Here is a 27906-nt window from a genome sequence, read left to right on the forward strand (position 1 = left end):
TTATTTATTTTTTAATAATCCCATTTCATCTGTCATGAGACTAATCTGCAGACACTAGGTGATATGTAGACCACATACACTAACCCTAGGTAGAAAGACTGTTATTACGTTGTCTATATGTACCCTGTAGAACCGAATTTGTGTGGTGTTTACATAGTCACAGATTCGATTCTAGGGGAATATATGGTCGATGCAAAAACTTCGATTTGATTCACCTAGAGTATTTGATATGAGCATAGCACAGGGCAGGTGGGTTTTTACTATAGATATTGACTATCCCGTCATTCATTTTCATAGGGTAACATCAATGTTCCATCTATTGCTGGAAGGATTATAGTTAAAATAAAAATGTATCAAAAATGTAGTACTTCAGAAAATCATTCTGCATGCTTATCCATCTGTGTGTTCTATCATTCCATGTTATAATGTTATTTTCTTTTTACCACACACACACCAGAATCAGAATAATTTATTATCACTTTACAATAAAAATCATAAAATTAATACAAATTATATATCTATCTATCTCGATATATATATATATATATATATATATATATATATATATATATATATATATATATATATATATATATATATATATATATATATATATATATATATATATATATATATATCCTCAAGCCAATTATATAATGTAATAGTTATTTTCTACACATCTAACAAAAAGCTAAAGGCTTGCATGAATTTTAATTTGATATCTATACCTGTATAAATGCATATACTCTCAAGCCAATCTTATATGATGTAATAGTTATCCTCTACATATCTAACAAAAAGCTGTAGGCTTGCATTCATGCAAATTTAATTCCACACACTTATTATTAAACTATTTTATTCACTCTTAAATATTAAATATTTCAGAGGTGTAAAAACTTTTTATAAATAAATGGTCAAAATTTCAGATTACCTCCTTGTATTTAATCGCCTCTTGCATTATTTTCCCATTTGAGCTTGCAAACAGTCAACCACGAGTTACTGATTGCCTAATTTTTTCAACCTGACTAGATTCTGGTAACTTTTGGATGACCCCTTTGCAAGACAAAGCCAAGACAGGTCTATTGTACATGTTATGGTCTCCCTGATGTTCTCTTGACAATTTAAGATCTCTTTCTCTTTCCATGGGACTCTAGCAGGAATGAAATAAGCTTTCTGAACGCCAACCTATACACAAGATTTTGGATCAATGCAAAAAAATCTGAATATTTTTTTTTTCTAGAAATGATATAAAGTGTGTTTTTTTTAACCTAAATGTAACAATTTCACTAAAAAATCACGTTATCTCTTTTTTTATTATTATTGTAGCTTGAAAATCTGTGATTAAGAATTGGATGGGGGGTGTGTGTTGCTCATAATGATCCAATTAAATCAATATTATTTTGTTATTTTCTGAAAATTATGAGGTACAATTAAATCCAGTGATAAAGTTTCTGCCCTGCCATTGGCTGGCGAGGTCACGTGGCCACCTAACTTTATTCAGTTGACAGCAAGTAGGAGGGCTTTATGGAGGCAGAAAAAAGACAACACCAGAAAAATTAGTATTTTCTATCCTCAGAAATTAATGGCCATGAGTTCGTATATGGTAAACTCTAAGTATGTGGATCCTAAATTTCCTCCTTGCGAGGAATATTTACAGAACAGCTACTTAGCAGAGCAAGGCTCTGATTTCTACAGCTCCCCGCAGGGCTCTGATTATCAGCACCCAGCCATCTTCTCCCGGCCAAACTATAGCGAAGAGTCCTTCAGCTGTAACCATGCACAGGGCTCTGCATTGCAGCCTCGGGGTCAGGAGCCAAGCGGACCCCAGAACCACTTCCCTGCAGCAGAGGAGCCCTGCCCACCTCCAGCACCGGTCTCCAGACCCTGCAACCAACTGCAGCACCCCAAAAATGGGAGCCTCTCTAAGCAGCCTGCCATAGTGTACCCCTGGATGAAGAAAGTCCACGTGAACTCAGGTAAGCTCCATCCCATTGCTCAAACATTGCTTACTGGGGGGGAAGCTGCTGAAAATATTATTTATGGACTTTTAAAACCTGGGAAAGCCATTACACTCATCATAAATTTTTATGGTTGAAGGAATAGGCCGTTGGCCATGTGGCTTTGTTTTTTCAGCTCCATCTTTAAATGTGTGTGCATGAGATATCCATCAGATATTGTAAGGACTGTAGTGCATGCCTCTATTTAATATTTACTGGTGGACTGCAGATTTTTACTCAATTTTTATCATTATTTTGTAATGATTATTTTTATATTTTTCTGTATTTTTCTAGTCAATCCAAATTATACCGGAGGAGAACCCAAGCGATCCAGGACAGCCTACACCAGGCAGCAAGTTCTGGAATTGGAAAAGGAGTTCCATTTTAACAGGTACCTGACCAGACGCCGCAGGATAGAGATCGCCCACAGTCTGGTCCTTTCTGAGCGACAGATAAAAATCTGGTTCCAGAACAGAAGGATGAAATGGAAGAAAGACCACAAACTGCCCAATACAAAAGGAAGATCTTCATCCGCTCCTTCTCAGAACCTACACACTGTTACCAAGGACCATCAGACTGATCTCACCTCTTTATAGGATTTTTTTTAAACTTTTTATTCTTGCCCTTGCCTAAAATATTGACAATACTTCCTAAATCCAACCGTTTCAAGCTCGGGGCTGTCATGCCATTTCACAGGACTCTCCAAATCGCTCATGGGCACCAAGCTGACAATAATTCCTTTAAGGACATTTCCACAATTCGATTGTCTCCTTTGCATATTGCTCTGGACACTGTTTGATGATCATATTTTTTTATATTATTTTACATCAGGAGGACATCACAAAGAAAGCAGTGGAATTGTATCTTAGGTAAACTCCAATTCTGTATGTATGTTGTCTTTACTGTACAGGGCAGTATTGGGTTAACATGGAAATGAGAGAGGGAGAGAACAAGTTAGTGGTTTCTTAAAACATAAATGTGGAGACCATATGGGCATCCTGTGCCATGATTTCGTTATTATTCTTTGTTACTGCCAGTATGGAACACTCTCTACCAAAAGACAAAAAGGGGTTATGAAATAAACGGGTTATTTTATTTGTAAAGTTCATTCACGTATTTATTTAATATCAAATTATCTAACATGTAAAAAAAACAAAAAGAAAACAAAAAAAAAAAACGAAATAAAAAGAAATAATATACCAATACCAAATATTCAGGAAGGACAGGAAGATAGATGTTTCTGAATTAATTTTTATGGAGGGAAAATACTGGCTTCCACATTTTAAGAATACAAAAATGATGACTGTTTTTAGAATTAGGGTTATCTGACAATGGCTATTACATAGTTTTATGTGTTTGATCACATTTTGTAGCTACTGTCCTTTTGGGTTTTGAGTAAACAAGATGAATGTGTAAAAAAAATGTTATTTTTTATGGGAAAAATTCCCCACCTTTCCCCCAAAAAACCTCAGAGACACAAGATGTACATTTACATGTAGCATATATTTTTTGTATTATTATTTTTGTCTTGGTTATGTATGTTCACACTTAAAAAACAAAACAAAAAAACTGTTATTGGAATGTATTTCATTTCGTAGATTCAGTCTTCCAAAGGGTGCGGTAGGAGAAAAAGATAATACGATAAAACCTGACCATTGTAAAAAAAAATATTTATCCTTCAAATAAGAAAGAAAAATGTATTTTATGCTATACTTTTTTCAGGTGACGGTTTTATGTGAAAATGTTATACATATTTTATTGGAATGTAAAACGAAGGTCACACTATTCCCAGGTCAAAACAATAGAAAGGTGATGGCAGATACATTTTTACTCTTCGTTTTTTTCTTTAATAAAATTACACTTTTAAATTCGACCAGTGAATTTGGTTTGATGATTTTTTTATTGTTTTTGTTTGAGATTTATGACGTGAAGGGGAAAAAATTGACGGTGTTAATGATCATCTTAAAATGGGATAAAAATGCTTGACGTTAGCAGCCCTATATATGTCAGGGAAATAAAGACAGAAGGCAGGAAGCTGATTTCTTTGGGTATTTTAGGAATTTTTATCTGGAAATGCTAGAATTCGAGGTCTAACAACTGATAACATAACCAGAAGCAAAGTGGATTCTTTGTTCTGTCTTGGGCTGAGGTCTTCTTCTCATAGTTGACTAGACCATCGCCCAGATAAAGATGTTTTTTTCATGTATAGAACCATTATGTCTATGACAATAAAATCCCACAGTTCATAAAGGGAATATATAGCTTCATGTTGTGAGGGGAAAAAGGTATTTTTTAGACTGAAGTTCGGTTCTCAGGTTCATCTGGAGGACAAATTTTCTATGCGATTAGCTGTATTTCAGCCGGGAGAGCTGACCTCTAAACCCTTGACCTCTTGGACCTTAACTCCCTATTTTAGACCTAGGAGCCTTTTACATTTAGTATTTGTGTAAGACTTCTTTGTACAACTTTTTCACAGTGATATGAATGGGCTCACTGGATGCTCCAGGTATCAATTCGCAAAGCCAAATGATCTTGTATCTATGTATTTTACAATCTTCTGCTAAAAGGTTATGGTTGACAATACATAAATACAAGACCCAAATACAGAATCCTACCAAAAACTGAAGCAGAGGAACAATGTTTTTCCATAAATCTTTCCTTAGTGATTTTATGAATACTTGGTCTATTTGCTGGTATCTCACCCAGTAATATATGTGCAAAATGGAAATGTCAGCTTTAGACTCATGGAGAAAAGAGCATAAACCTGCTCTAACTCCATCCAATTTCACGTCAATGCCTCTCTCCATTTTTCAAATGTAATTTCACTATGTGCATACTGGCTTCTGACTGCAAATATGAAATGTAAGAAGGGGGGAGGGGCTGTCTTATCAGAGAACACATGTATGTATGCAGCTTTGTGTGTGGAGGATGTATGTACCTATGCATGTGTGCTTTCTGGTACATGGATAAGGTAAGTGCATACAATAGCAAGGATGTGTGTACCCTCTGTATGTTTGTTTATATGTGGAATAGTAGCAAACACACAGAGAAAAGCCCTATTAATATGGTGCATATTTTGAACTGCAATATTACTGTAATTGGTAGAATTAGCACCTTCCACTTCTATACTGTAATTCCTTTGTGTGACATTCAATTAGTACAAACTGTTTGTTATGAGCATAGATTTATTGTTTAGAAGCATCATTGTAAAATATTTACACCCCCTCTTCACCAACATGCATCACCCCCCCCCCCCCCCCATACATAGTATGGCCAATGACTAGCATGGAGTACCCACATAAGACTGGAATGTCTTTGTTGGTGGGTAAACCCAGCTTGGACTGTATCTGCCCTGCTTCTTTATCTATCTATCTATCTATCTATCTATCTATCTATCTATCTATCTATCTATCTATCTATCTATCTATATCTCGCTTCTTATAGCTATGAACAAAATATGGCAGCATTTGTGGTGAAGCAAACAATGTACAAACTCCATTGTATACAGTCCACCTTTAATAATAAATATAAAGTAAAAAGAAAAAAAAATGAAGAAAAATAGGCAAACTCATCTCATAGATGTCTTTATGTTTGTATATGTTTATTCCTGCAACTACATGATCAATTGTGTAAAAATGTTATATATACATAACATATAGTGTTGGGGTGCAAGTAATACACATTCATTTTAGTCAGTAAGGTGTAGGGAATATTTAAACACCTAAAGGATAGATAGATAGATAGATAGATAGATAGATAGATAGATAGATAGATAGATAGATAGATAGATAGATAGATAGATAGATAGATAGATAGATAGAGCCATTTAGGTATCCTATAAAACTCAGTAATCTGTGTATGCACAAGTAATTATATATATATATGGGTTTTATAAGCTGTCAGTGCCATATAATATGATAATATCACATAACCCATGTATATTTGTGCATATACAAATTATTAAGTTTTATTGAGTTTTACAGAATAAATTAATTGCCCATATATATATATAGTGTTGGATATATAGTGTTGGGGTGCAAGTAATACACATTCATTTTAGTCAGTAAGGTGTAGGGAATATTTAAACATTTAAAGTGTGTATATATTATATTATATTTATATATATACTTTAGGTGTTTAAATATTCTCTACACCTTACTACTGACTAAAATGAATGTGTATTACTTGCACCCCAGCACTATATATATATATATATATATATATATATATATATATATATATATATATATATATATATATATATGAATATTGGGCCATTTAGGTATCCTGTAAAACTCAGTAATTTGTATATGCACAAATAATTATATACATGGGTTATATAAGGTGTCAGCTCTATATAATATGGGACAGCATATGCTAACCTGCAGTTTTCATTCACCCTGGGCATGACTTGATATAATAATGGGGTGCCAGAGTAGAAGTGATAGGGCACATTTGAAGGGAAAAAAATGAAATGAATGGCACTTTCAGTATGTATGTAGTGTGTGTAGCAGATATGGCTGTGTGCTGTCTAATGGCTCCTCCTCTGCTACTAACAATACATCAATAAAATTCTGTGTATTATATCACCACTAGTCGTTATGAAAAGAATGAAGGGAAGGCTGAGTCAATAGCAAACAGCTCCCACTGTACAGTACAGTAAATCAGGATTTTTCAATGCAGAGCCTCAGAGCTTTCCAGCCATCTTGCAAGGCTTTCCATTGATTTTGTAAACACAGGCAGCACAGGGTGCTCCAGAAATGTTCCTAACATGTTCAATATCAAAGTGGATGGAAGATGCCAAGAATAGGTTTCTTCAACTCCTGACCCACGTGATCCACGAAATAATTAATTCAGCACGTCCCTTAAGAAACACAGCGTCGTCATTAATTTGCCAAGCAAAGGACTCTATCAGACTTGAAAACTGAAGAGATCCCAAGAATATTATATACAAAGAGAGCAGTCTGTATACTCTGCACTCCTACTATCTCTTTGATAGCTGAAGAAAAGAGATCTTTGGTGGGTATGTCTTGATTATTTTATTTCTCTCAGATATGTTCTAATAGAACTTGGCTGTCATATCTTTTGATAAATAGGAACCTTTGCCGCTTGGTTGCTGCAGTCACAAGTAGACATAGGCTGATTTAGTGACCTTTGTTTCAGAATGCTTAGGGTTTATAAGAAAATTAGGATGATGTATGCAACTGCTCCCTGAGTTCTGCTTGGGGATAGCTTGGGCAGTAAAGGGAATTGAAAGGATTTACTTAGATTTGTATGAGGGCTGAAATGGCTCAGATTTAGTGGATGCCTTGGGTTTTCCTGGGAACAATACTGACTGTCAGGGCATCTGCTGCCTATTCTTAAAACAGTGAGAAAGGGCCCTGAACTTCTTTTCAGGCTTAGGTCGTAAATTTTATCTTGCGTCATAATAGAATGGGTACAGCATGGAGCTGAAATTTTACCCAAGGCAAGCGTTAGCACATAATGATTTCCGAGTGTGCCTTTAAACTCCACCATAGTCATTACTATTACACTTAAAATGGATAATTTTCGGCTGGACAAGACCATTTATCCCAGGCATTTGGAGCAATCCATAACAGCAAATGGATATTTACTGATCTGCCTGTGTCTTGACTGTAGAATGTGGAAATACATCAACACTTTGATTATTTACTAACTAGCAGCAAACACTAAATGCTTATTTGTATATAGGCCATTGTCGTAAATAGTGTCGCTTGGCTCATTGGAAATGTATATGGAATATTTGTGTTTTTCTTCTGTTGGGTTGTGTGCAGCTGGATATGTGTATTTAATATTGTATTAATATTTTGCTTTACTGTCTCTATATTTCACTACTGTACAGAATAGAATGCTCATTTTAACATGTTTTTATTTAAATGTAAAAAATCAGTGTAGTGGTTAAATGCAAAATAAAGGAAAGCCAGGGTTTAGGAAAAATGGTCGAGCCTATACTAATAGCATTTATTTCCTAGATGTAGCAACGGACGTTTTATCAGTTGACAATTGCCCAAGTTGTTGTTATAAATCACAGTAAGTAATTCCTGAAAGGGTGCTAGTCTGCTGGGGGCCGGCCGAGAGCCGTAAATCTCCCACTTTTATTGCCCTATGAACATATGCTGCGGTTGACTTGCTGTGGATCCACTGCTTGAATTAGATTACACTAAAGATACATTCTCACGACCGGGCAAGAAAAATAACATAATTTTTTTTTTCCTTTCCACATTCACTGAGCCGGACGCTTTTCTTGTATACAGTCCATCGTGGTCCCTTGTAATCATATTGTAATTTCACTTTTTTTTCTTATATGCTTGCATTTGACTGTTTTGCTTGAAAACATGTTGAGTTTTACCAAAACGAAAATGCAAACATATGTTACCTAAATGTGTATGTTTTGATCCCAGGTTTTATTTTTTATTTTTACCTTTATGTCTGTATTTATGTTTATTCACTGGCTTCAATATTATTATTTTTTTTTAGGATACAAAACATGCACATTACATAGTTGATATATATATTTTATTAAGCATAAAAAAGCAAAGAAAGATCAGTCAACAAATTTTTTTTTTATTGGGTAGATATATTGATGATGTCACCCAAATGATTCTCTATATAGCAAGGAAGAAACACTTAAAAGGCACGTCTGTAATGTCATTGTATTTCTTCTGCGTGGTCTTTTTTGATAATTACCTGTAAGTGCTGTAGTTATTAGACTCTAGTGCAGTAATGAATAAATATTGTCAGTATATTGGAACTAATCAGAATATTGGAAATACACTCTTGTAATGAAGCATGCGCATTTCTTAGAAAAAGGACAGATTTGGGTTGCTTTAGGCAAATAATGCTGGGATATCCATGAGAAAAATCTACATAATGTCCTATGCTACATATTGGCATCAAATGAAAACCAGGACAGCTGGGAAATGTAACAAGATTTGGGTCTGGTTGAAATGATATAGGTTAAAAAACACAGCCTGGGGGGCTGTAGCACGGTATAGAGATCACGTGAACAAATAGGTTTAAATTTTAAGGCAGTGCCTATACTTCTGATTATAAAGGCACTTTACTTACATCACCAACCCAAACTTGGTGCCTCGTTCAAATAATAAAAAAAAAATGCAATTGACCCACTCTTAATTTGGCAACGTTGGTGGATTTAAAACATTTTCAGAAGTTCATTGCCCTCACTTTAATTGGTAGGTGAGTGCTAGCCTGCACCCCACTCTATCGGGAATACTGTGCTCTGCTACTGTAGGTGGAAATGTCTGCAAAACCGCAAGATCAGGGTTAGGACAGACTGGTCCACACAGACAAAGGGTGAAGGATATATCTTAGCTCCTCCACATACAGCCACAGAGGCTGAAGAAGCCAGGTTTATGATAAATTGATACACAGGTAAGATCTTGCATGACAAACGGAAGCCTTTGAACACATCGTTGTATGGAGCCTTTATCAAGCTATGCTATAAAGATTTATTGTGTTTTCAGCATTTGTAAGCATGTGGGACTTTGCTTGAGGAAAACATATGGGCTCCAATAAACATTTTACCTTTATTAGACCAGGTGTACAATCATGAAGGGTGCATTTAATGCACACTAGTTCTTTAATATTGCCCATATCAATTTTTTTTTTTGCATTGAAGGGTTACCATTTTAAATATATGCATAGTATGTATAGATACACATTATATTAAACTAGGTATGGATCTCATTGAAATAAATTTTCCTTTTGCCTCTGTCAAAGTAAGATTGAACACCACATTAACAGAGTGTCTTGGGCTATTGGGCTTGGAACAGACAGGCTGATTTATGTATATTTACAGTCAATTTAATGGTAATTCCACTTCTATAGGCACAGTTTTCCAAAACCATGTATACACTTATATAGGTGATATATGCTTATTTATTCACATTTTCCTACTTCTATTTGGCATTTATTTTCAATAATATCTTAGCATTGTTTTTTTCTTTTCTTAAGAACTGTTCTGAATGAAGATAAAGATCCGTATGAACTGGACTTCTATTCTAAATTCTGACATGATTTTCTATAATTTCTTCAATTTTTATCATGTGGCTTGTTCTCTGTATTGTAGCCTAGGTTTAGGAAGCTTGACCTACCTGCAAATAGCTTTCATCTTCCATCCAGATACATGTGTCCACCTACCTTTTATGTATTAAACCAACATAGATATTCTTTAATATTTTGTTCTATTGTATAGTTTGTGCTGTTGTGCTTTCCATGGTGATAATTTGCCACCCAGCCGCTGAAGATATAGCACCATTTTGGCTATTTATGAAAACGCTTAAATATAGGGAATTATAGTTTATAGAACAAATAAAATAATAATAATAATAACAAAAAACAACGCTTTATAAGGCCTCCAACCCGAATAAGCCAAGTCTAGCAGTCAGTACTTACCTTTAAAGTCCTGCACATTAATATGGAACAGAGAGGGAGGTTACATGTACCATTTTTATTCAAGTCAGTGGCCATTTCTGCTCCTTTGTTTGCCCTCCAGCTCATGCCAGGCCAGGTAAATCACATTAGAGAGGAAACGTTTCATTTCATCTCACCACAACCCCAAAATGTTATTAATATTCAGAGTAATGAACACACTGCTTCTTTCAAACCTTATATCGCCCTCCTATTTTGGCATTAGTAACCCCCTCTAAAAGGGTCCTTTATTTTTCAATACTTTAATTATTCTGATGCACAGTTTCAGATGCCTATAACTCGGTCCCCTTATAGGCGCAGTTCTTGCGACCAATCCTTCAGCATGAAGTAAGATGGAGATACCTACCTTGAAGCAAATCATGCAGCGGCTCTTGCTGTAGAGTGATCAAGAACGCTTCTTCGCGCTGCATTAACGCAACTTTTTTTTTGCATCTAATTACAATGAAAATATATGGATAATGCGAGAGTCACGTGAAAAGCCAATACATGACATAAGATGTTATTGGACCTGCCTTGTCCCAGGTACAACCGCTAAGCTCTGCTCTTCAAACCATCTCATAAACCTTGAAAATCGTTGCTTCATGGCGGGATTGGGCTGAGATAATGAGGATTTGGAGGAAAGTTGTTAGTGTTCTTCTGCTCAGAGCTACTGCGGGCTGTTCAGTTGGTTGTTCATTAAGCGGTGAGTTATTACTATACAAGCCAAAGGTCATTGGAATGGCTTATGGTAGCTAGATTTGTCTCTTATGTGGCCTAGCTTGTCTTTGTGTGGAATCCATAGAAGGACTTTATTCAACACATTTCAAATTGTTATGGCAGGATACATAACATAGATTGGCCATGATATTTGTAATAGCCTTATTGGCTATTTTGACTGTTTTACATTGCTATCAGGATGATAATGTATGTGGAGTTTTTTCTGTTTCTCACCTGCTTTTCTATTGCTCTGGATCCATATGAATAATCATGGAGAAATACATAATCAGTGGGCAGCGTTGTCATTAAATGAATTTATATTATTTAGGGCAGTCCCTATAATATAGGGCTATTGGCAGCATTAGGAGATTGTATTCATAGCTCTGTATATCAAATGAAATATCAAGCTTACATAAACAAGGATGTGGAAAAATATATATATATATGTTTTATATTTTGCAGCTCGTTTAGGACTGGGAGGAATAAGACAGGCCGTTATCTCAAGAAGGTCAGATACAAAACCTGAGCAAGGTGGGCACTACGGTAAGTGGCTTTCAGAATGTACCCATCACAGTGCCAAATTAGTTATATGGATCATTCAGGGCTTTTTAGGACTTTTTTGGGCACCTATACACCCATCTTTCTGTGGGGCACCGAAATGTTCAATCGTGCCACCCCCATCTATGGAGGAACCACTTGACCCATCATTCCCTTTCATATGATTTTCTGTGCAAGAACTTCATCATTCCCTCTGATATGTTTTCTGTGCAAGAACTTCATCATTCCCTCTCATATTTTTATGTGCAAGAACTGCATGATGCCCTCCAGCTAGCCATGGAGCGAAATACAAATTCCATGATTGCCTCCTATCTATGGAGGAACTGCTGTTCAATCCCGCCCTTATCTGTAAGGAAATCAAATCATGCCATCTTTTCTATGGTGGAACTTTTGTCCCAATACCCCCTAATATTTATAAGTAAGTCGCATCATTCCCTCATATCTATGGAGGGACAATTGTCCTATCAACCTATAATATTTACAAATAAGTAGCATCATGCCCCCTATCTATGTCCCCTAACAATTGTCACATTACCCCCTTATATCTATAAGAAAGTTGCATCATGACTTTCTATCAATGGAAGAACTATTGTCCCATTACCCCCTAATATCTTTAAGTAAATCGTATCATGCTCCCCTGTCTGTGGAGGAACAATGGTTCCACCGCCCCCATATATCTGTAAGAAAGTGGCATCATGTGTATCTAATAATGGAGTAACTATTGTCCTATTACCCTATTATATATATAGGGAAGTCGCATCATGACCCCTATCTATGGAGGAACAATTGTCCCATCACCCCTTATATCTGTAAGAAAGTTGCATCATGCCTTCCTATCTTTGGAGGAACTATTGTTTAATCACCCCCTTATATCTATAAGGAAGTCGCATCATCTATGGAGGAACCATAGCCCTATTACCCCTTCTATCTATTAGGAAGTTGCACCATGCTCCGCTATCTATGGAGGAACTATAGTACCATCACCCCCTTAAATCTATAAGGAAGTCTCTACATGCCCCTCTATCTAAGGAGGAACTATTGTCCCATCACCCCCCCCCCCCCCCCCCCCTTAAATCTATGAGGAAGTCGCATCATGGCCCACAGTCTATGGAGGAAGTATTGTCCCATCATCCCTTTATACCTGTAATGATCCCCCCCCCCCAATACGTGGAAGAATTATTGTTTTATCACCCCCTTATATCTGTAAGGAACTACAAGTCGCATAATGCCCTACTTCTATCTGTGCAAGAACTGCAAGGTTCATATAGCCTTTTCAGATATCTAAGGAGCTAAAAAAAAACACTCCTGATATTTATGGAGGAACTACAAGTTACACCAAGTCCCACACTGCTCTGCTTGGTGGGGTTTGTAAATCCTGCCTCAGATATGGGGGTCATAAATAGGTCTTAGATAACAATGGACACACATTTCACTGACAAATGATTGCCGATTGCACATTCACATAGCTGGAAATCAAAAAACATTATTTATAGCACTATAATAATAAACATCTACCAGACACTTAGTATAATAATGATGTTAACAGCAAATAAGATACATTTCTGCAGCTACAGTGTGCAATGTCCACCAAGGGCGCTTTGATGGTTCGGAGTTTACAAATATGTGCAGATACAATCTCCAGACAGACCAATTTCATATATATTCACATAATTCACATGTGTGAGAGCGAGCTCCTGATAAAGGAGATATCCCAAGGAAAAAAAAAAATCCAAATAGCCCAGCGACAAAATATCAACATCCTCCATCAATGATGCAACCATTCCCCAGATGTGTGTTCCAGAAAAGAATTATTCCTTTATAGAGAATTTTTACCAGAATTTCTTCCAAATTTTCCCATTTTATAAATCCTTATTTTTTTTTAATCCATAAGAAGGTGGCGGAAGTTTGTCCGTGTCCTGCTAAAGGCAAGTTCTCCGAACAAACTGGCCAGGCCACCTTTTATAATTCTGCTCAACAGGCTTGTAAAAGGGAAAAATTTGCGGAGTAGGGGATTCTTTTCTGGTCTTCCTCCTACGCTCGGCCTGTTTTACATTTGTGAAAGTTCTTGGGGATGTTTCCCCCTCCTCGCTGAAGCCTACCCTAAGACCAGCAAGTCATAAATTTCTCTCCAAACCCCAATGACAGGTGCATTGATATGCTCTGTGTGGACACTGCCTGCTTAATAATCAAAAGCCTGCTTACTCATGCAACTTCTATTACAAGGACCATGCAATGTGCGCTTGGAACAGAGAACAAACTTATGGCAGGAGACCTAGAAAAAAGATAGAATTTTAGCATAGTGCCTTTGTGCAACCTTAAAACTAAATTGTAAGTTCCGGCAGTGGAGTAGATGGAACTTCCTAGATCTAAAATAAAACATTGTTTTATATTGTCCCCTATGGTGCTCCAAGGCATTGTATTCAGAGGAGACAGAAAGGGTCCTGAAAGAGCTCCCTGTGTGAAATAATAAGCACTGATCAGATCATTTCTCTTTTCTGCACCACATTTTTATTTCTTAGTTATATTTCTGTTGTATGTTTAGCAATGTGCATTTCATTAACACACACCAGCTCTGGAATATCTTTTCTTGTGCCGTTAAGAGATGAACCTCAATACGTTTGCCCTTTGTCCAAGTGATTTATTGCACGTTGCTTCTTATTTAGGTTCAAGCAGAGTTCAGAAACAGTTGGATCTTTCTTTAAAAAAAAAAAAGAAAAAAAAAAAAGAATTAGGATCTTGCAGGCCCTTACCAAACATAATTCTATGTATAAGGCATGCTAAAATCTCTATGGGTTGTTTGTGGTGTGTGTTCTGCTGTGAACAATGTGCTAGAAAGCAATCTATGGCTGATAGTGAGTGATCAATTCATACCATTCACTACAGAAGTCCAGCTTAATTTATTCCACGGTGGATAGATGATGTCACCCAGATCGTTTATAATATCCTTCTGTATTATTTTGTACATCAGACCACACTGTTTACATTGTCCTCTTTCTACTGTAAACAACATTGTATCTAATGACCTGAAACACCACAATGCTAACAATCAGTTTAATATTGTAAGATCAGGGGCTTACTATTTTCAACAATATACACAAATGGTGGACTTATTTGCAGATTTTAGTCATTAATCCAAGTGGGAGGGAATAGCTGGTTGAAACAGACACTAAATAAAAGCTGAATTGCACTTCTGATCATTTACATGAAATATACTAATGATGCAAAGTTCAACTTGCATTATATTTTATAGTTTATTTGATTAAACTATACTGTTTGTGTAATTGCTTTCCATTTTTCTTCAGTCGTTATGCTAATATGGACAAGATAATAAATCCTGTGGTATTGGCAACGGTGCCACTATTTAAACAATTACTGTCACAACATGCACGCTATACCTTGCAGTGAAAATACACAACACATGCAGTTGAGCTGCTATTTCTTATAAAAGGCATCAAATAATTACATTTCACAAAAGCTGACATAGCGTTTTTTTCTCCCTCAAATGGATCAAACACAAGGATGTTGAATAGAAGTAGTTATATTTTAACTGGAGGAGTTACAAGGCCCAGCTTACAAAGGAGAGCCTTCTTTTTTGCCTGCAAGTTTTTCAAGTTCTGAATGTAGTTCAATCCATCAAGCTATATACAGCTCACACAGGCTGCAGGGTGGAGGGGCAAGTTAATCTTTATCCAAATTTTTAGGCATGTTAGATCTGGGTGTTTTAAAAATATTACAAAACATATCTTTAGCCAAAGAATGATGCGTTGATGCTTACCCTTGAGAAAAGGGATTTAATAGCTGTTGAAAGAAAGAAGGAAACATATTAATACCCCAAGCAAATCAATTTAGGCCAGAGCAATGTATATACACATAACACTTCCAGTTTGCCACTGCAGGATTTCTAGACAGAAAATTAAACTTTGCATGGAGATTGAAAACTGGAAAGCTATTTAGAATGAAAAGGCCTAACTGCATTGATGGGTTATGCCATTACACAGTCCTAGGTCTATATGGCCTCTCTCTCTCTCTCTATACATTTATTTTATTTTATTTATTTCAGGTACTTATATAGCGCTGTCAATTTACGCAGCGCTTTACATATACATTGTACATTCACATTAGTCCCTACCCTCAAGGAGCTTACAATCTAAGGTCCCTAACTCACATTCATACATACTAGGGACAATTTAGACAGGATCTAATTAACCTACCAGCATGTCTTTGGAGTGTGGGAGGAAACCGGAGTACCCGGAGGAAACCCACGCAGGCACAGGGAGAACATGCAAACTCCAGGCAGGTAGTGTCCTGGTTGGGATTTGAACCAGTGACCCTTCTTACTGCTAGGTGTGGGTGTGGGTGTGTGTGTGTGGGTGTGTGTGTGTGTGTACATATATATATACACACACACACATATATATTAAACTTGGTTTGGTACTGCGGGATGTGTAACAGCCAATTACAAGCACTGGATATTGCTTAGTTGCACTTAGTTGCATATTTATGCATTTCCTCTCACTGTATCAATAATAATGTAGCTAGAGTTAAAACTATCCTTATTATTACGAAGTTGTATAAATTTGCATGCCATGTATGTGAAAAAATGTTCATATTGTGTTAAAAAACCTTTCTCTCTAATATGTTGCTTTAAGACAATTGCATGCAATACAATGAGAGTGATTATCTAAAGAAGTGGAGACTGTTCACTTAGCAAAATGAATGCTCCCCTGGCTTAGTAAAAAGGATAAACCTGTGTTCACTTCAATCAACCAATTGGGTGCAAGCATGAATCCTGTTTTAATTTCCCTTGCACAGAGTTGGGTATTCAAACTGCAAAGTGTCACCTTATTTACTAATCTTGTGAGCAGCCTCTACTTAGTAAATCAACCCCAATACATATAAAGCTACACTAAGAACCTATAGGGGGGATTTACTAAAACTGGAGCACTCAGAATCTGGTGCAGCTGTGCACAATAGCCAATCAGCTTCTAACTTCAGCCTGTACCATTAAACTTTGACAATAAAACCTGGAAGCTGATTGGTTACCGTGCACAGCTGCACCAGATTTTGCACTCTATGGTTTTAGTAAATCAACCCCACTGCGTGCACACAGCGCACTGCATGCAAATCTCTTTTAAGGGATGCTGAGCTAATAAGATATATTCTCCATACTTTGCACATTTTCTTTTCACTCCATTGCTTTCTGTGTTCATGTGTTTGTAAAATTGTTTCATTGATTTTACATATTTCACTAGTAACATAAATGTACTTCTGTATCCTTAGGGGTGGACTAAAAAGTGACAGAAGAGGTCAATGCTCATTGATAAGGGCGTGAGTTCCCTATCACTGAGAGAAAGCAGGATGCAGAAAACAGCTTACTATGAGAACTCTGGACTTTTTGGTGGTTACACATATGCCAAGCCTGAATCCTACAGTTACAGCTCCAGTCACCAGCCTTACTCCCAGTCCAGTCTAGAGAATGATTATCCAAGCTCAGCTTGTTCAATCCAACCATCTGCTATCAGGCCCCCAAACCATAAGACTAGTGATATTAGTGGCAGCTGCATGAGGACATCTTCTAATCAGAATGCCAGCCAGACCACCAATATGAATGACCAGCCTCACCAAGCTTCATCTCTACCCCCATCCTCACCCAGCCATGGCAATACCTCAACACAGAAAAAAAGCAAGTCCTCAAATGCATCCAACTCCTCCCAGCCTACCATGAGTAAGCAGATCTTCCCTTGGATGAAGGAATCCAGACAAAATACAAAACAGAAAAACTCCAGCACCCCCCCAGGTATATTACTAAGTCTTATAGCCTGTGTGTATTGTGAAGTGGCCAAGAAGGGAACCTCTAGGCCCAGTGCAGGGGAGACTCAGATGTTTGTTGTGATAGATTGTGATCAATATGAGTTGGTTTCAAACCACTCTATACCTGATCCCTTACTGGTGTCAAAACTGCACTACAACTTGTTAAGGATAATGTTGAAGTTCACTGCTATATATTGTACTAGATGCATGGTGAATGGATTTTTTGAGGGTTGTGTTTAATTGAAAGCATGTGGAATATATAGACCCTATGTCTACATGGACCAAAGTTCATTCCAAGAGTATAGAATCTGAATATCACATGGGATACCCCAACAGAATGGTTGGGGTAGGTATTCAGTTCTTGAGCAGACCCTTGACCACTAGTCCAAGGCTGGCCATTCATTACACTATTTTCTTGTACAATTTTCCTTTAGATTTACCAAAACAATATAATACAAGGTCAAACCTAAATACTTTCAATTTGTATGCAATCAGGAAGGTTCTTTCCCTACGTAGTTGAAGGTAAATATAAAGGAAATTTAATTAGAAGACTGTATAATGTATGACCAACATTTGAAACATCATTTAATCTTCTATGCAGTCTAAAAAGTGGCAGAATGTGTAAGATGTGGGAGAGTGTCTGATGGGGCAGTATGGAAACCAATTTGATTTTGAAGACAAATGGTTTAGACTTCTGTATTTCCACTATGGGGTTGATTTACTAAAACTGGAGAGTGCAAAATATGGGGCAGAGGTGCATGGTAGCCAATCAGTTTCTAACTTCAAGCTTGTTTAATTAACTTTTGACAAAAAACCTGGAAGCTGATTGGTTTCTAGGCAGTGCTGTCCAGATTTTGTGCGATCAAGTTTTAGTAAATTATTCCCAATGTGTCTTCCAATCTTTAGGCCCAGGCTACCTAATAGGGTTACTTTACTAAAACTAGAGAGTGCAAAATCTGGTGCAGCTGTGCATGGTAGCCAATCAGCTTCTAACTTCAGCTTGTTCAAGTAAGTTTTGACAAAAAAAACCCTCTAGAAGCTGATTGGTTTCTATGCAGAGCTGCGCCAGATTTTGCACGCTCTAGATTTAGTAAATCAACCCCAATGTATCTTCAAATCTTTAGGCCTAGGCTACAGTGTGTGTGTGTGTGTAAAGGGGAGGGGGGGGACAAAGAGTGACGAGAAGTAATAAAAAATACTGAAAAAAATGAATAAACATTCTACATTGTGTGCTGTATGTATTGGTAACTTAATGCCTCAATCAAGGCTGTGTAGCTAATAATGAATCAGAATTTTACTTTAGGCCTTTAGGCCTAGGTTACATAGTGTGTGTTGTGTGTGTGTGTTTGTGTGTGTGTGTGTGTGTGTGTGTGTGTGTGTGTGGGGGGGGGGCAAAGGGTGATACTAGAGCAGGAAAAAATGAAATAATAAATACCATAAAATGGAATAAATATTCTACATTGTGTGCTGTATATGTTGGTAGCTTATTGCCACAACCAAAGATGTATAACCAATTATTCATCATAATTTTACTTTAAATATATTTGTATTACACACTATAATATGAACATAAATAACCCAAAAAACAATAAGCAGACCTATAGGTCTCACAATTGCTGTTTTTGTTCTACAATCTTTCATTCTCACTTCAGTCATTATAATTTGGAACTTCAGAGGCAGGAAAAAAACCCCTCTGGTTTGCATTTTTGATTGGAGCTTTCTGGCAGAAAAAATGCTAAACTCTCCTAGACTCCTCTAAACTATATACAAAAAACTCTCTATTAGCATTTTTTTTATGCCAAGGGAACATCATTTTTTTTAAAGCCCATTCTGCTGTGTACAAAAACGCTGGCTCCATGCACACTGGGCTTAAAAAAAAACTTCTGTTCTCTTTGGAGTAAAAAATGCTCATGTAGAGCATTTTTTTGTACAATGTTTAGATAAGTTATTAGGAGAGTTTTACATTTTTTTCTGCCAGTGAGCTCCAATCAGAAATGCAATTTAGAAGTTTTTTTTTCCTGCCTCTATTGAGCTCAAAATAAGCCTGTAATTGTCCTAATGTGCATGGACACATAGGATAACATTGAGCTGCTTCTACAGGCAGATCACAAAACTCCTGTAGAAGCAATGTTGCTTTTTATGCCAGTGTGCATGGAGCAGGGTGCACACTGGGCTTAAAAAAAAGTCTGTTATCTTGGGAGTAAAAAACGCTCTATAGAGCATTTTTTGTACTAGAGGCGTTTAGAAAAGCTTTACTTTTTTTCTGCCAGTGAGCTCCAATCAGAAATGCGATCCAGAAGGTTTTTTTTCCCTTGCCTCTATTGAGCTCAAAATATGCATGTAATGGTAATGTGTATGGACACATAGGAGAACATTTAGCTGCTTCTACAGGCAGAACACAAAAACTCCTGTAGAAGCAACGTTTTTTAAGCCAGTGTTTTTAAGCCCAGTGTGCATATATAATTTGGGATTTCAGTTATGGTCATAGGGATTTCAGTTATGGTCATTATAATGTGGAACTTTTTACAGCTGAGAACTTCCCTGGTCCACCTGAACATAAAATGATCCATAAACTCCACATTCTAGACCCCATCCTCAATTTTGTGCTGAGTTTGTGTTTCTATTCTAGAGATGGTTGAAGATGGTGCATGATAGATGATTCCATAGGGTTAAGCATTAACTTCTTTCTTAGACAATGTACTGGGACACAGATAGTTCAAGGGACCCTACAGCTGAATCCCAAAGCCAGCAGCTAAATGTGTTTGGAACGTTGAGCACCAAATTTCTGTATTTTATTATCATTTTTTAACGTTCAATAACCATTGTGCCATAATTTCCACGTCATATCCTTGTTTTTAACGTTTAATAATTAACTATGCCTTACTTTCCACTTCAGGGGACAACTGTGAGGAGAAGAGCCCCACTGGCCCCGCTTCCAAGAGAGTGCGGACCGCGTACACCAGCGCCCAACTGGTGGAACTGGAGAAGGAATTCCACTTCAACCGCTACCTGTGTCGCCCCCGCCGGGTGGAGATGGCCAACCTGCTGAACCTAACCGAGCGCCAGATCAAGATCTGGTTCCAGAACCGAAGAATGAAGTACAAGAAGGACCAGAAAGCCAAGGGGATCATGCACAGTCCAGGAGGCCAATCTCCAGACCGCAGTCCGCCATTGAGTGGCTCCAGCCATATAGGATATTCAAGTCAACTGCCCACAGTCAATAGCCTCAGCTACGATGCCCCATCGCCAACATCGTTTGCCAAATCCCAGCAGAACATGTACGGGCTGGCTGCCTACACGGCCCCATTGAGCAGCTGTTTGCCCCAGCAGAAGAGATACCCCGGTGCAGAGTATGACCATCACACCATGCAGAGCAACAGTGGCTTTGCCAACCCCAATTTGCAGGGCAGCCCTGTTTATGTTGGAGGGAACTTTGTTGATTCCATGCCAGCTTCTGGTCCTATGTTCAATGTGGGTCATCTTTCTCACCCGTCATCTGCCAGTGTGGACTACAGCTGCGCTGCACAGATTCCAGGCAACCATCACCATGGACCTTGTGACCCCCATCCCACCTACACAGACCTAACTTCTCATCATACGACTCAGGGAAGGATGCAAGAAGCCCCCAAATTGACGCATTTGTAACTTACAAGAAGGGAGAGAGAAAGAAAGAAGCTAACTGTAACTCCGTTTAAATTACCTCAATTTTTTTCTGAAAGAAAAGTTGTTAATGTATCTTATTATTCTGAGTGCCAACAGCTTAAAGGGATGTTCTACCTTTCAGCGACTCGTATAGTTCTAGGAAAAAAAGGGACCCTAGTCTTTTAAGCATGACAGTGCAATAACTGCGAAGCAAGGCACAAAAAAAAAACATTTTAATGATGTACTTGAAGGTAAGTCTGCTAGAATTTAGTATTAGCCAGTGTCATGCAAAAAAAGTGTTTTTTTTTTGTTTGTTTGTTTTTTTTTTTTTGACCAAATGGATATGAAGGGGACATGAATTGCAAATGAACTGTTTTTTTTTGCTTTTTATTTATGAATATTTTAGTGATGTTGGAATTGCATTCAAATAAGGAACATGTATTTATTTTATTATATCTTGAGCAAACATTTTTTGTTCTTATTTTTAGCCTTTATTTATCCTCGTCTTAATGTATTTATGTGAATAAGTGAATTTTACCGAGAATAACTTGGAAGAATGATTTAAGTCCATTGTGGTCACCTTGACACCTCTTTGCATTAGATGGAAATGTATTCCTGAACAATAGTGACTGGTGTTTGTAGTGACACAAAAAATGGTAGTGTATCACAATGGGCATTTGGCATTTTGAAAAGTTATTTTTTTTAAATTGTCTAGTACCATTCCAGCAGTATTTAGAATAAAAATTATATCTGAACTGTAGTGTATCTGTTTCAGTAGTCTGGTCAACTAGAAAGTGACATTTTTTTTACCCAAATGCAAGCTGCATAATAGGACCATGCTTTTTTCATCAAAGCCACAATCAGATGTCTTGATAGTTAACAATATTTTATTTTTGGAAAAAAAAAAACAACAACTGTGAGGAGTATTTTTAATGTGTACGTGTCTGCAGTACCACCTCTTCACACGTCTGCTTGGTTCATAGTTTGTGTGGCTTTCATTGTTATTCTTAAATGAAAATTTGTATATTAAATGTACATTTGGAATTCAAAGTGTAACAATTTTAGAGAAAAATCAGAAAAAAGGAGGAAAAAAAGGAAAAAAAACGACAATCACCATGTAAAAAAGAAAAGAAAAAAAAAAGAAAAAGAAAAAAAAAACATCAGTAGCCCAGTGTTTTCAAGTTTATCAAAACATTCTTGGGAAGGGCTTTTTTTAAACAATGAAATTTCGTTTACAGGGTATGATCTACAATATTATGTAGGGTTAATATAATAATAAAAAAATAGTTATAAAAATGATTTATTTTATTTATGACATTGGCTGATCTCTGGTGACAGTTGACTCGCAATGTATTGCTTATAAGGGAGGTTGAGATAATTGAACAGCCCACTAAGATTCATTATTTTGTACTCAAAGCAATCCTCTTCCTACGCATTCCTGTTTGTTTGGCAAACTAACATAAACTCCTACTCCTATCCGTGAAAGGAGATCAGATTCCCGGCCAGCGAATCTCTGACCCCTCGTGTTCTACAGACAAGAATACACGGTCAGCGACCACTCCAAAAACCACGCCAAATAATGAGCCCCCCATAAGAGCTGCTTAATGTTTTCTTATTAAGTTCAAGCTGCAGGGAGAGAGCCAACAAAACACACTGTACATTTGCAACGCATAAATTGTCCCAATAAAGTGGAATTTACAATTATATCTGAATGATCTGTTTCTTTATTTGCATTTTACATTGGGTCTATATTTTGTTTATATGTTATATTTATATGTTATATAAAATATATATATGTATATTACATATATTATATCTATATATCTATATATATCTATATCTATATAGATATATATATATCTATATAGATATATATATATATATATATATATATATAAATAAAAGCTATTATATATATAGATATTTTTATGTTATATACAATATATATATATATGCATATCAATATAATAATAAGATATTAAATATATTATATCAATATATATAAATATCAATATATATTATATATATATATATATATATATATATTTATATATATATATATATATATATATATATATATATATATATATATATAAATATATATATATATATATATATATATATATATACACACATATATATATATATATATATATATATATATATATATATATATATATATATATATATATATATATATCAATATATATATCAAAATCAATATATATATCTATATATATAGAAATCTATCTATCTATCTATCTATCTATCTATCTATCTATCTATCTATCTATCTATCTATCTATCTATCTATCATTATAAGATTTTATTTATATATATATATATATATATATATATATATATATATATATATATATATATATATATATATATATATATTATATATATACACACACACACACACTTATTTCTAAATGGAAATGGCCTATACAATGTATTATATTGTAATAGATCTAACAAAAATTGCATATATACATATATATTTACAGACTAAAAAAATATATGCATACAAACATACTTATATAGGTAATATAATAATAATAATATGTGTGTGCACGTGTGTTTATGTCTATCTATCTATCTATCTATCTATCTATCTATCTATCTATCTATCTATCTATCTATCTATCTATCTATCCAAACACACACAAATTGTTTTGCTCGACCATCTTTAAAGGACATTTATAAAAGCTGGGCCATAGAAGAAAAAAAAAAAGAAAAAAACCCACACAAATGAAACTGGACTAGAAAGTGTGTAATTGGGTTAAATATATGCAGGCAGCCTATGTGCCAGGTAGAATGCAGCATTGTGTCCTGATTTTGAAGCTAATTAAAACACCCTACCCTGCTAGAGGGACGCGCCTGCCTGGCAGCCCTCGTTGGAGTGGCAGGGACATGGTTAAATCCGCTGGTTCCAGCACTGTGAAAAGCTTGGGTTAGCTCATCTCAGCATCTGAGCCATGTACTGAACAACAACATCCTACACACTACAAGGGCAAAGAATGCAGTGTGTGGGAGAGCAGCCCTCCCTCCCTGCCAATTGATTAACTATACTATCCCAACCACAAATGTGGTTTGCAATCCATACTTGCAAAAAAATATGACAATAAACAAACATTTTTAAATACCTGCTTTGTTAGAATACCAATTAATCACCCTTTGTAGGGCGGCAGTGTGGTGTTGTACAGTGATGTGGCCCAAAGCTTGTTTTCTTTCTACCTCCATTTTGTGGTTTGCAGCAGTGAGCCCCTGTTACATTACTTACAGGGAGCTCTACTATTTAAGCAGAGTGTATTCACTTAAAAGATACCGTAATATATATTGCACTAGTATTTAATGGCCCTACACTAGGCTGCAGTGCAAGTGCTTAGGACATAAAGTGCCTCTCAACCAGAAGCAAATCAATTCAAACTGTGTTAAGAAAAGAAAAAGAAAACATTGATTTACTTTATTGGATTGCTCAGGAAAACCTCGGGATTCACATCCTCAGGTTAACCCTTTTAGGACCGCCATTGTTATTCATTTATATCTGTGAGAATAAGGAGCTGAAATCTGGGGTATACTGAGCAGAGAGATGTAGAATTTTCACCATCACTGCAGTGCATGACTAAAGAAACCACTATGGCCTTCCCCCCAGTCATGCATAGCTTGCATGGCACAGATGGCTGGAAAATTCCAGGCTCTTTCTTCAATAGACACCCATCTCTGGCAATAGAGAGAAAGCACAGCTCTTGCCGCCATTTTGAGAAATGCTTGTGTCAGGGGTTCCTTTATCCTCTAACATACAGAGACCCTTCTTCCATCCTCAGTCCCTCCTTTCCCAGAAAATGGCTACTATTTAAGACCAGAGGCTAACTAATCGCTAATCCTTCTCTGAAACACACCACAGCTCCTAGTATTGTGTGATCACGGCAGAAGATGAATGACATTTTAACCTCACAAGCTAGATATTTTGCCTTACAACATTTAAGCAAAAAAAAAAAAAAAAAAATTTTAAAGGCCTTTTCAGAACGCACACTCTTTAAATTAAAATGATACATGAACCATTTTAATAATCATATTATTTTCTGTATATAAAATGTAAATGTTATTATGACACCTAATTGCTGTCTGTCTTCACACAGAATTATATTACATTTATTACATGTTTGTCCGATTTGCAGATATAAATAAGAAAAATGCATTTTTTCTTAGAACAGTCAGATAAGGCCGCACGTACCAAATAAACACAACACATCACATAGACGTGGGTATTCATGTTAATATTTCTGTTATTGCAAGGTCCGAAATGTAACATGTAGATGGGAATTTTAGGCCTCATTCACATAGGCTTAAAAAAATCTGAACGCAGCTGCATTGTTTTCAATAGAGACATTCACACAGGTGCATAAAAAACACGCATTGCGTTCAGATCCGTAACACAAAATCCAAAAATCTGCGAGGACATGCATATAAACATATACCATTAAAAAAAAAAAAAAGAAAAAGAAAAAAAAAGAACAGGACAATTTACACATTGAAAAACTGATCTATTTACTGATCATTTACATAGGAACTTTTCTTCCTTGACTAATGATCAGAAAAACTGTTACGGTCATGTGAATGAGGATCACAATTAAGATCACACAAATAATATAAAAATATAAAAAAAGATTATATTTATACAGGTGAAAATATTTGTATACATGAAAAACAATAGTTACAGCACATGTAAAGAATACATTTGTGATATAATCTTACATATGTCCTAATATACAGGTTGGTCCAATTGCCAAATAATCAGATCCTATAGAAATTGAGTAAATATACCATTCTATCCATTAGACATATTATACAGTTGGAAAAGGAGCGCCCCTTTGACAAGTCAAATTTTGGGATGTGGTGCTTCGATGTTTAGTGTTAGCCCCATGTGCATTCGTTTTCTCTATTGTTATCACAATATAAAAAAGCCCAGACTGTCATTTTGGCATCTGTGGCAGATGCCGAAAGGGTCGATGCTGTTGATTTACTAAAAGCAGAGGCTGTTCAGTTAGGAAGTTGCACATTCACTTTTCAAAGCGTATACTTACATAGTTACTAATAATAGTAAATAAAGGTGAGGCTGTGTTCATGCTGAAGGCCCAATCATGTGCAATGGAAATTAAAATAAACTGTTTGCTTGTATATGGTTGGATGATTGAAGTGAACACAACTTTATCTATTTCACTAAATGAACATTCACTTTGCAATGTACACATTTACTTTACATAGTCAAAAGTCTTTATCCTTTTACTAAATCACCCCATTTGGATATTTGAGTACCTGTGGGCTGATATTGCAGACTGTACATATTTTTTCTATATGTACCTCAATGCAGTGTTATCATTGGTGCCAGTTTATACACATTACAACTTTATCAGAATGAAAGTGTATTCTTACATTAGTAATAAAAAAATAAATAATAATAATGATATGCTCGGGCGGCACAGTGATGTAGTGGGTAGCACTCTCGCCTAGCAGTAAGAAGGGTCACTGGTTCGAATCCCAACCACGACACTACCTGCCTGGAGTTTGCATGTTCTTCCTGTGCCAGCGTGGGTTTCCTCCCACACTCCAAAGACATGCTGGTAGGTTAATTGGATCCTGTCTAAATTGTCCCTAGTATGTATGAATGTGAGTTAGGGACCTTAGATTGTAAGCTCCTTGAGGGTAGGGACTGATGTGAATGTACAATGTACATGTAAAGCGCTGCGTAAATTGACGGCGCTATATATAAGTACCTGAAATAAATAAATAAAATGAATAAAATATGCTCGATAGCAGCCATTTTCAACCAGGGTTCCTCTAGGGCAGTGGTTCTCAACCTCTCTAGTGCCGTGACCCCTTGACAAAATTTCCCAAGTTGTGGGGACCCCTAATAGTAATATTATTTTTGTTGCATGGGTTGTTAGCACCCAAGGCAAGACAAGTAATTTGTGCCCCTAATGCACGGATATTTAGCTCTCCCTGAGTCCCTATCACTCGTACAGTATTAAAACCCATTATGGTACCACTCTTTTTCTTTGTTCTCATTTATTTCCCTTTTATCTTTCTCTATCCTAATTTCTTGTTTTTTTTCCCCCATCCCTCTCTCTAGCCAACTTTTTTGTTCTTTCTCTTATTCATTCTCTCCCTTTTTTCCTCTCCCTTCCATGTATTCTCTATTTTTATTCCTTCTCTTACTCCTTGGTGGGGGGTGGGGGGGAATGGGATGAGTGGCAGTGCTGGGGGGAGTTCTGATCAGCCAACTTAGGTGCTCTTGTCAGGGTCATTTGCTGATCTGAGAACTGTAGTGGGGACTTTTAATGGCAACTATAATCACAGGTAGTGTTACTCACGGTGTCTCCGACTTTGTGGTGTCTCGTAGCGGTGACACCTATGCCGAAATCAAGAGATAGGGTCTCCTCCAGCCACTTCACTTTTCTCACCAGTCAGCTGACCTCTAGTCTCTGCTCCCCAGCCATGCGGTGAACTAAATGGGTGGCTGCAAAGAGGCTGAGTGGGCGGCCTACGGGATCCAGGAACAGCCCAGCTGGGTGGCCGCAAGAAAGAGTGGTGCGGGATTCAGGAACAGCCCAGGATTCAGCAACCCCTGGCAAATCATCATTCGACCCCCAGCTTGAGAACCGCTGCTCTAGAGGTTATAAGGGGTTTCTTAAGCTGTGTCTGATTCACCTCCCATCTGATGGTT

At 36.6% G+C, this 27906-nt stretch overlaps 2 protein-coding genes across 6 annotated transcripts in view; both read left to right on the forward strand.

Moving 5' to 3' along the window:
• HOXD3 (homeobox D3) overlaps positions 1 to 22880 on the forward strand; it is an 89937-nt gene extending 67057 nt beyond the window's left edge. For 2 of the 5 annotated variants that reach the window (XM_073633841.1, XM_073633839.1), the window contains exons 3-5: positions 11628 to 11708; positions 17004 to 17520; positions 20431 to 22880. In XM_073633841.1, the coding sequence (XP_073489942.1) occupies positions 17034 to 17520; positions 20431 to 21179 (1236 nt within the window). In that variant the 5' untranslated portion in view covers positions 11628 to 11708; positions 17004 to 17033 and the 3' untranslated portion in view covers positions 21180 to 22880. Of the gene's footprint in view, positions 1 to 6609; positions 7021 to 9063; positions 9411 to 11627; positions 11709 to 17003; positions 17521 to 20430 lie in introns of those variants that run through there. The other 3 variants (XM_073633840.1, XM_073633842.1, XM_073633844.1) reach the window with 3 other exon arrangements.
• On the forward strand, positions 713 to 3870 carry HOXD4 (homeobox D4). The gene is made up of 2 exons (XM_073634957.1): positions 713 to 1976; positions 2292 to 3870. The coding sequence occupies exons 1-2, from the start codon at positions 1583 to 1585 to the stop codon at positions 2591 to 2593; spliced, it is 696 nt and encodes a 231-aa protein (XP_073491058.1). The 5' UTR covers positions 713 to 1582; the 3' UTR covers positions 2594 to 3870.
• Positions 22881 to 27906: the final 5026 nt, after the last annotated feature.

This window comes from Aquarana catesbeiana, linkage group LG06, assembly GCF_042186555.1.
Source record: "Aquarana catesbeiana isolate 2022-GZ linkage group LG06, ASM4218655v1, whole genome shotgun sequence".
Lineage (NCBI taxonomy): Eukaryota > Metazoa > Chordata > Amphibia > Anura > Ranidae > Aquarana > Aquarana catesbeiana.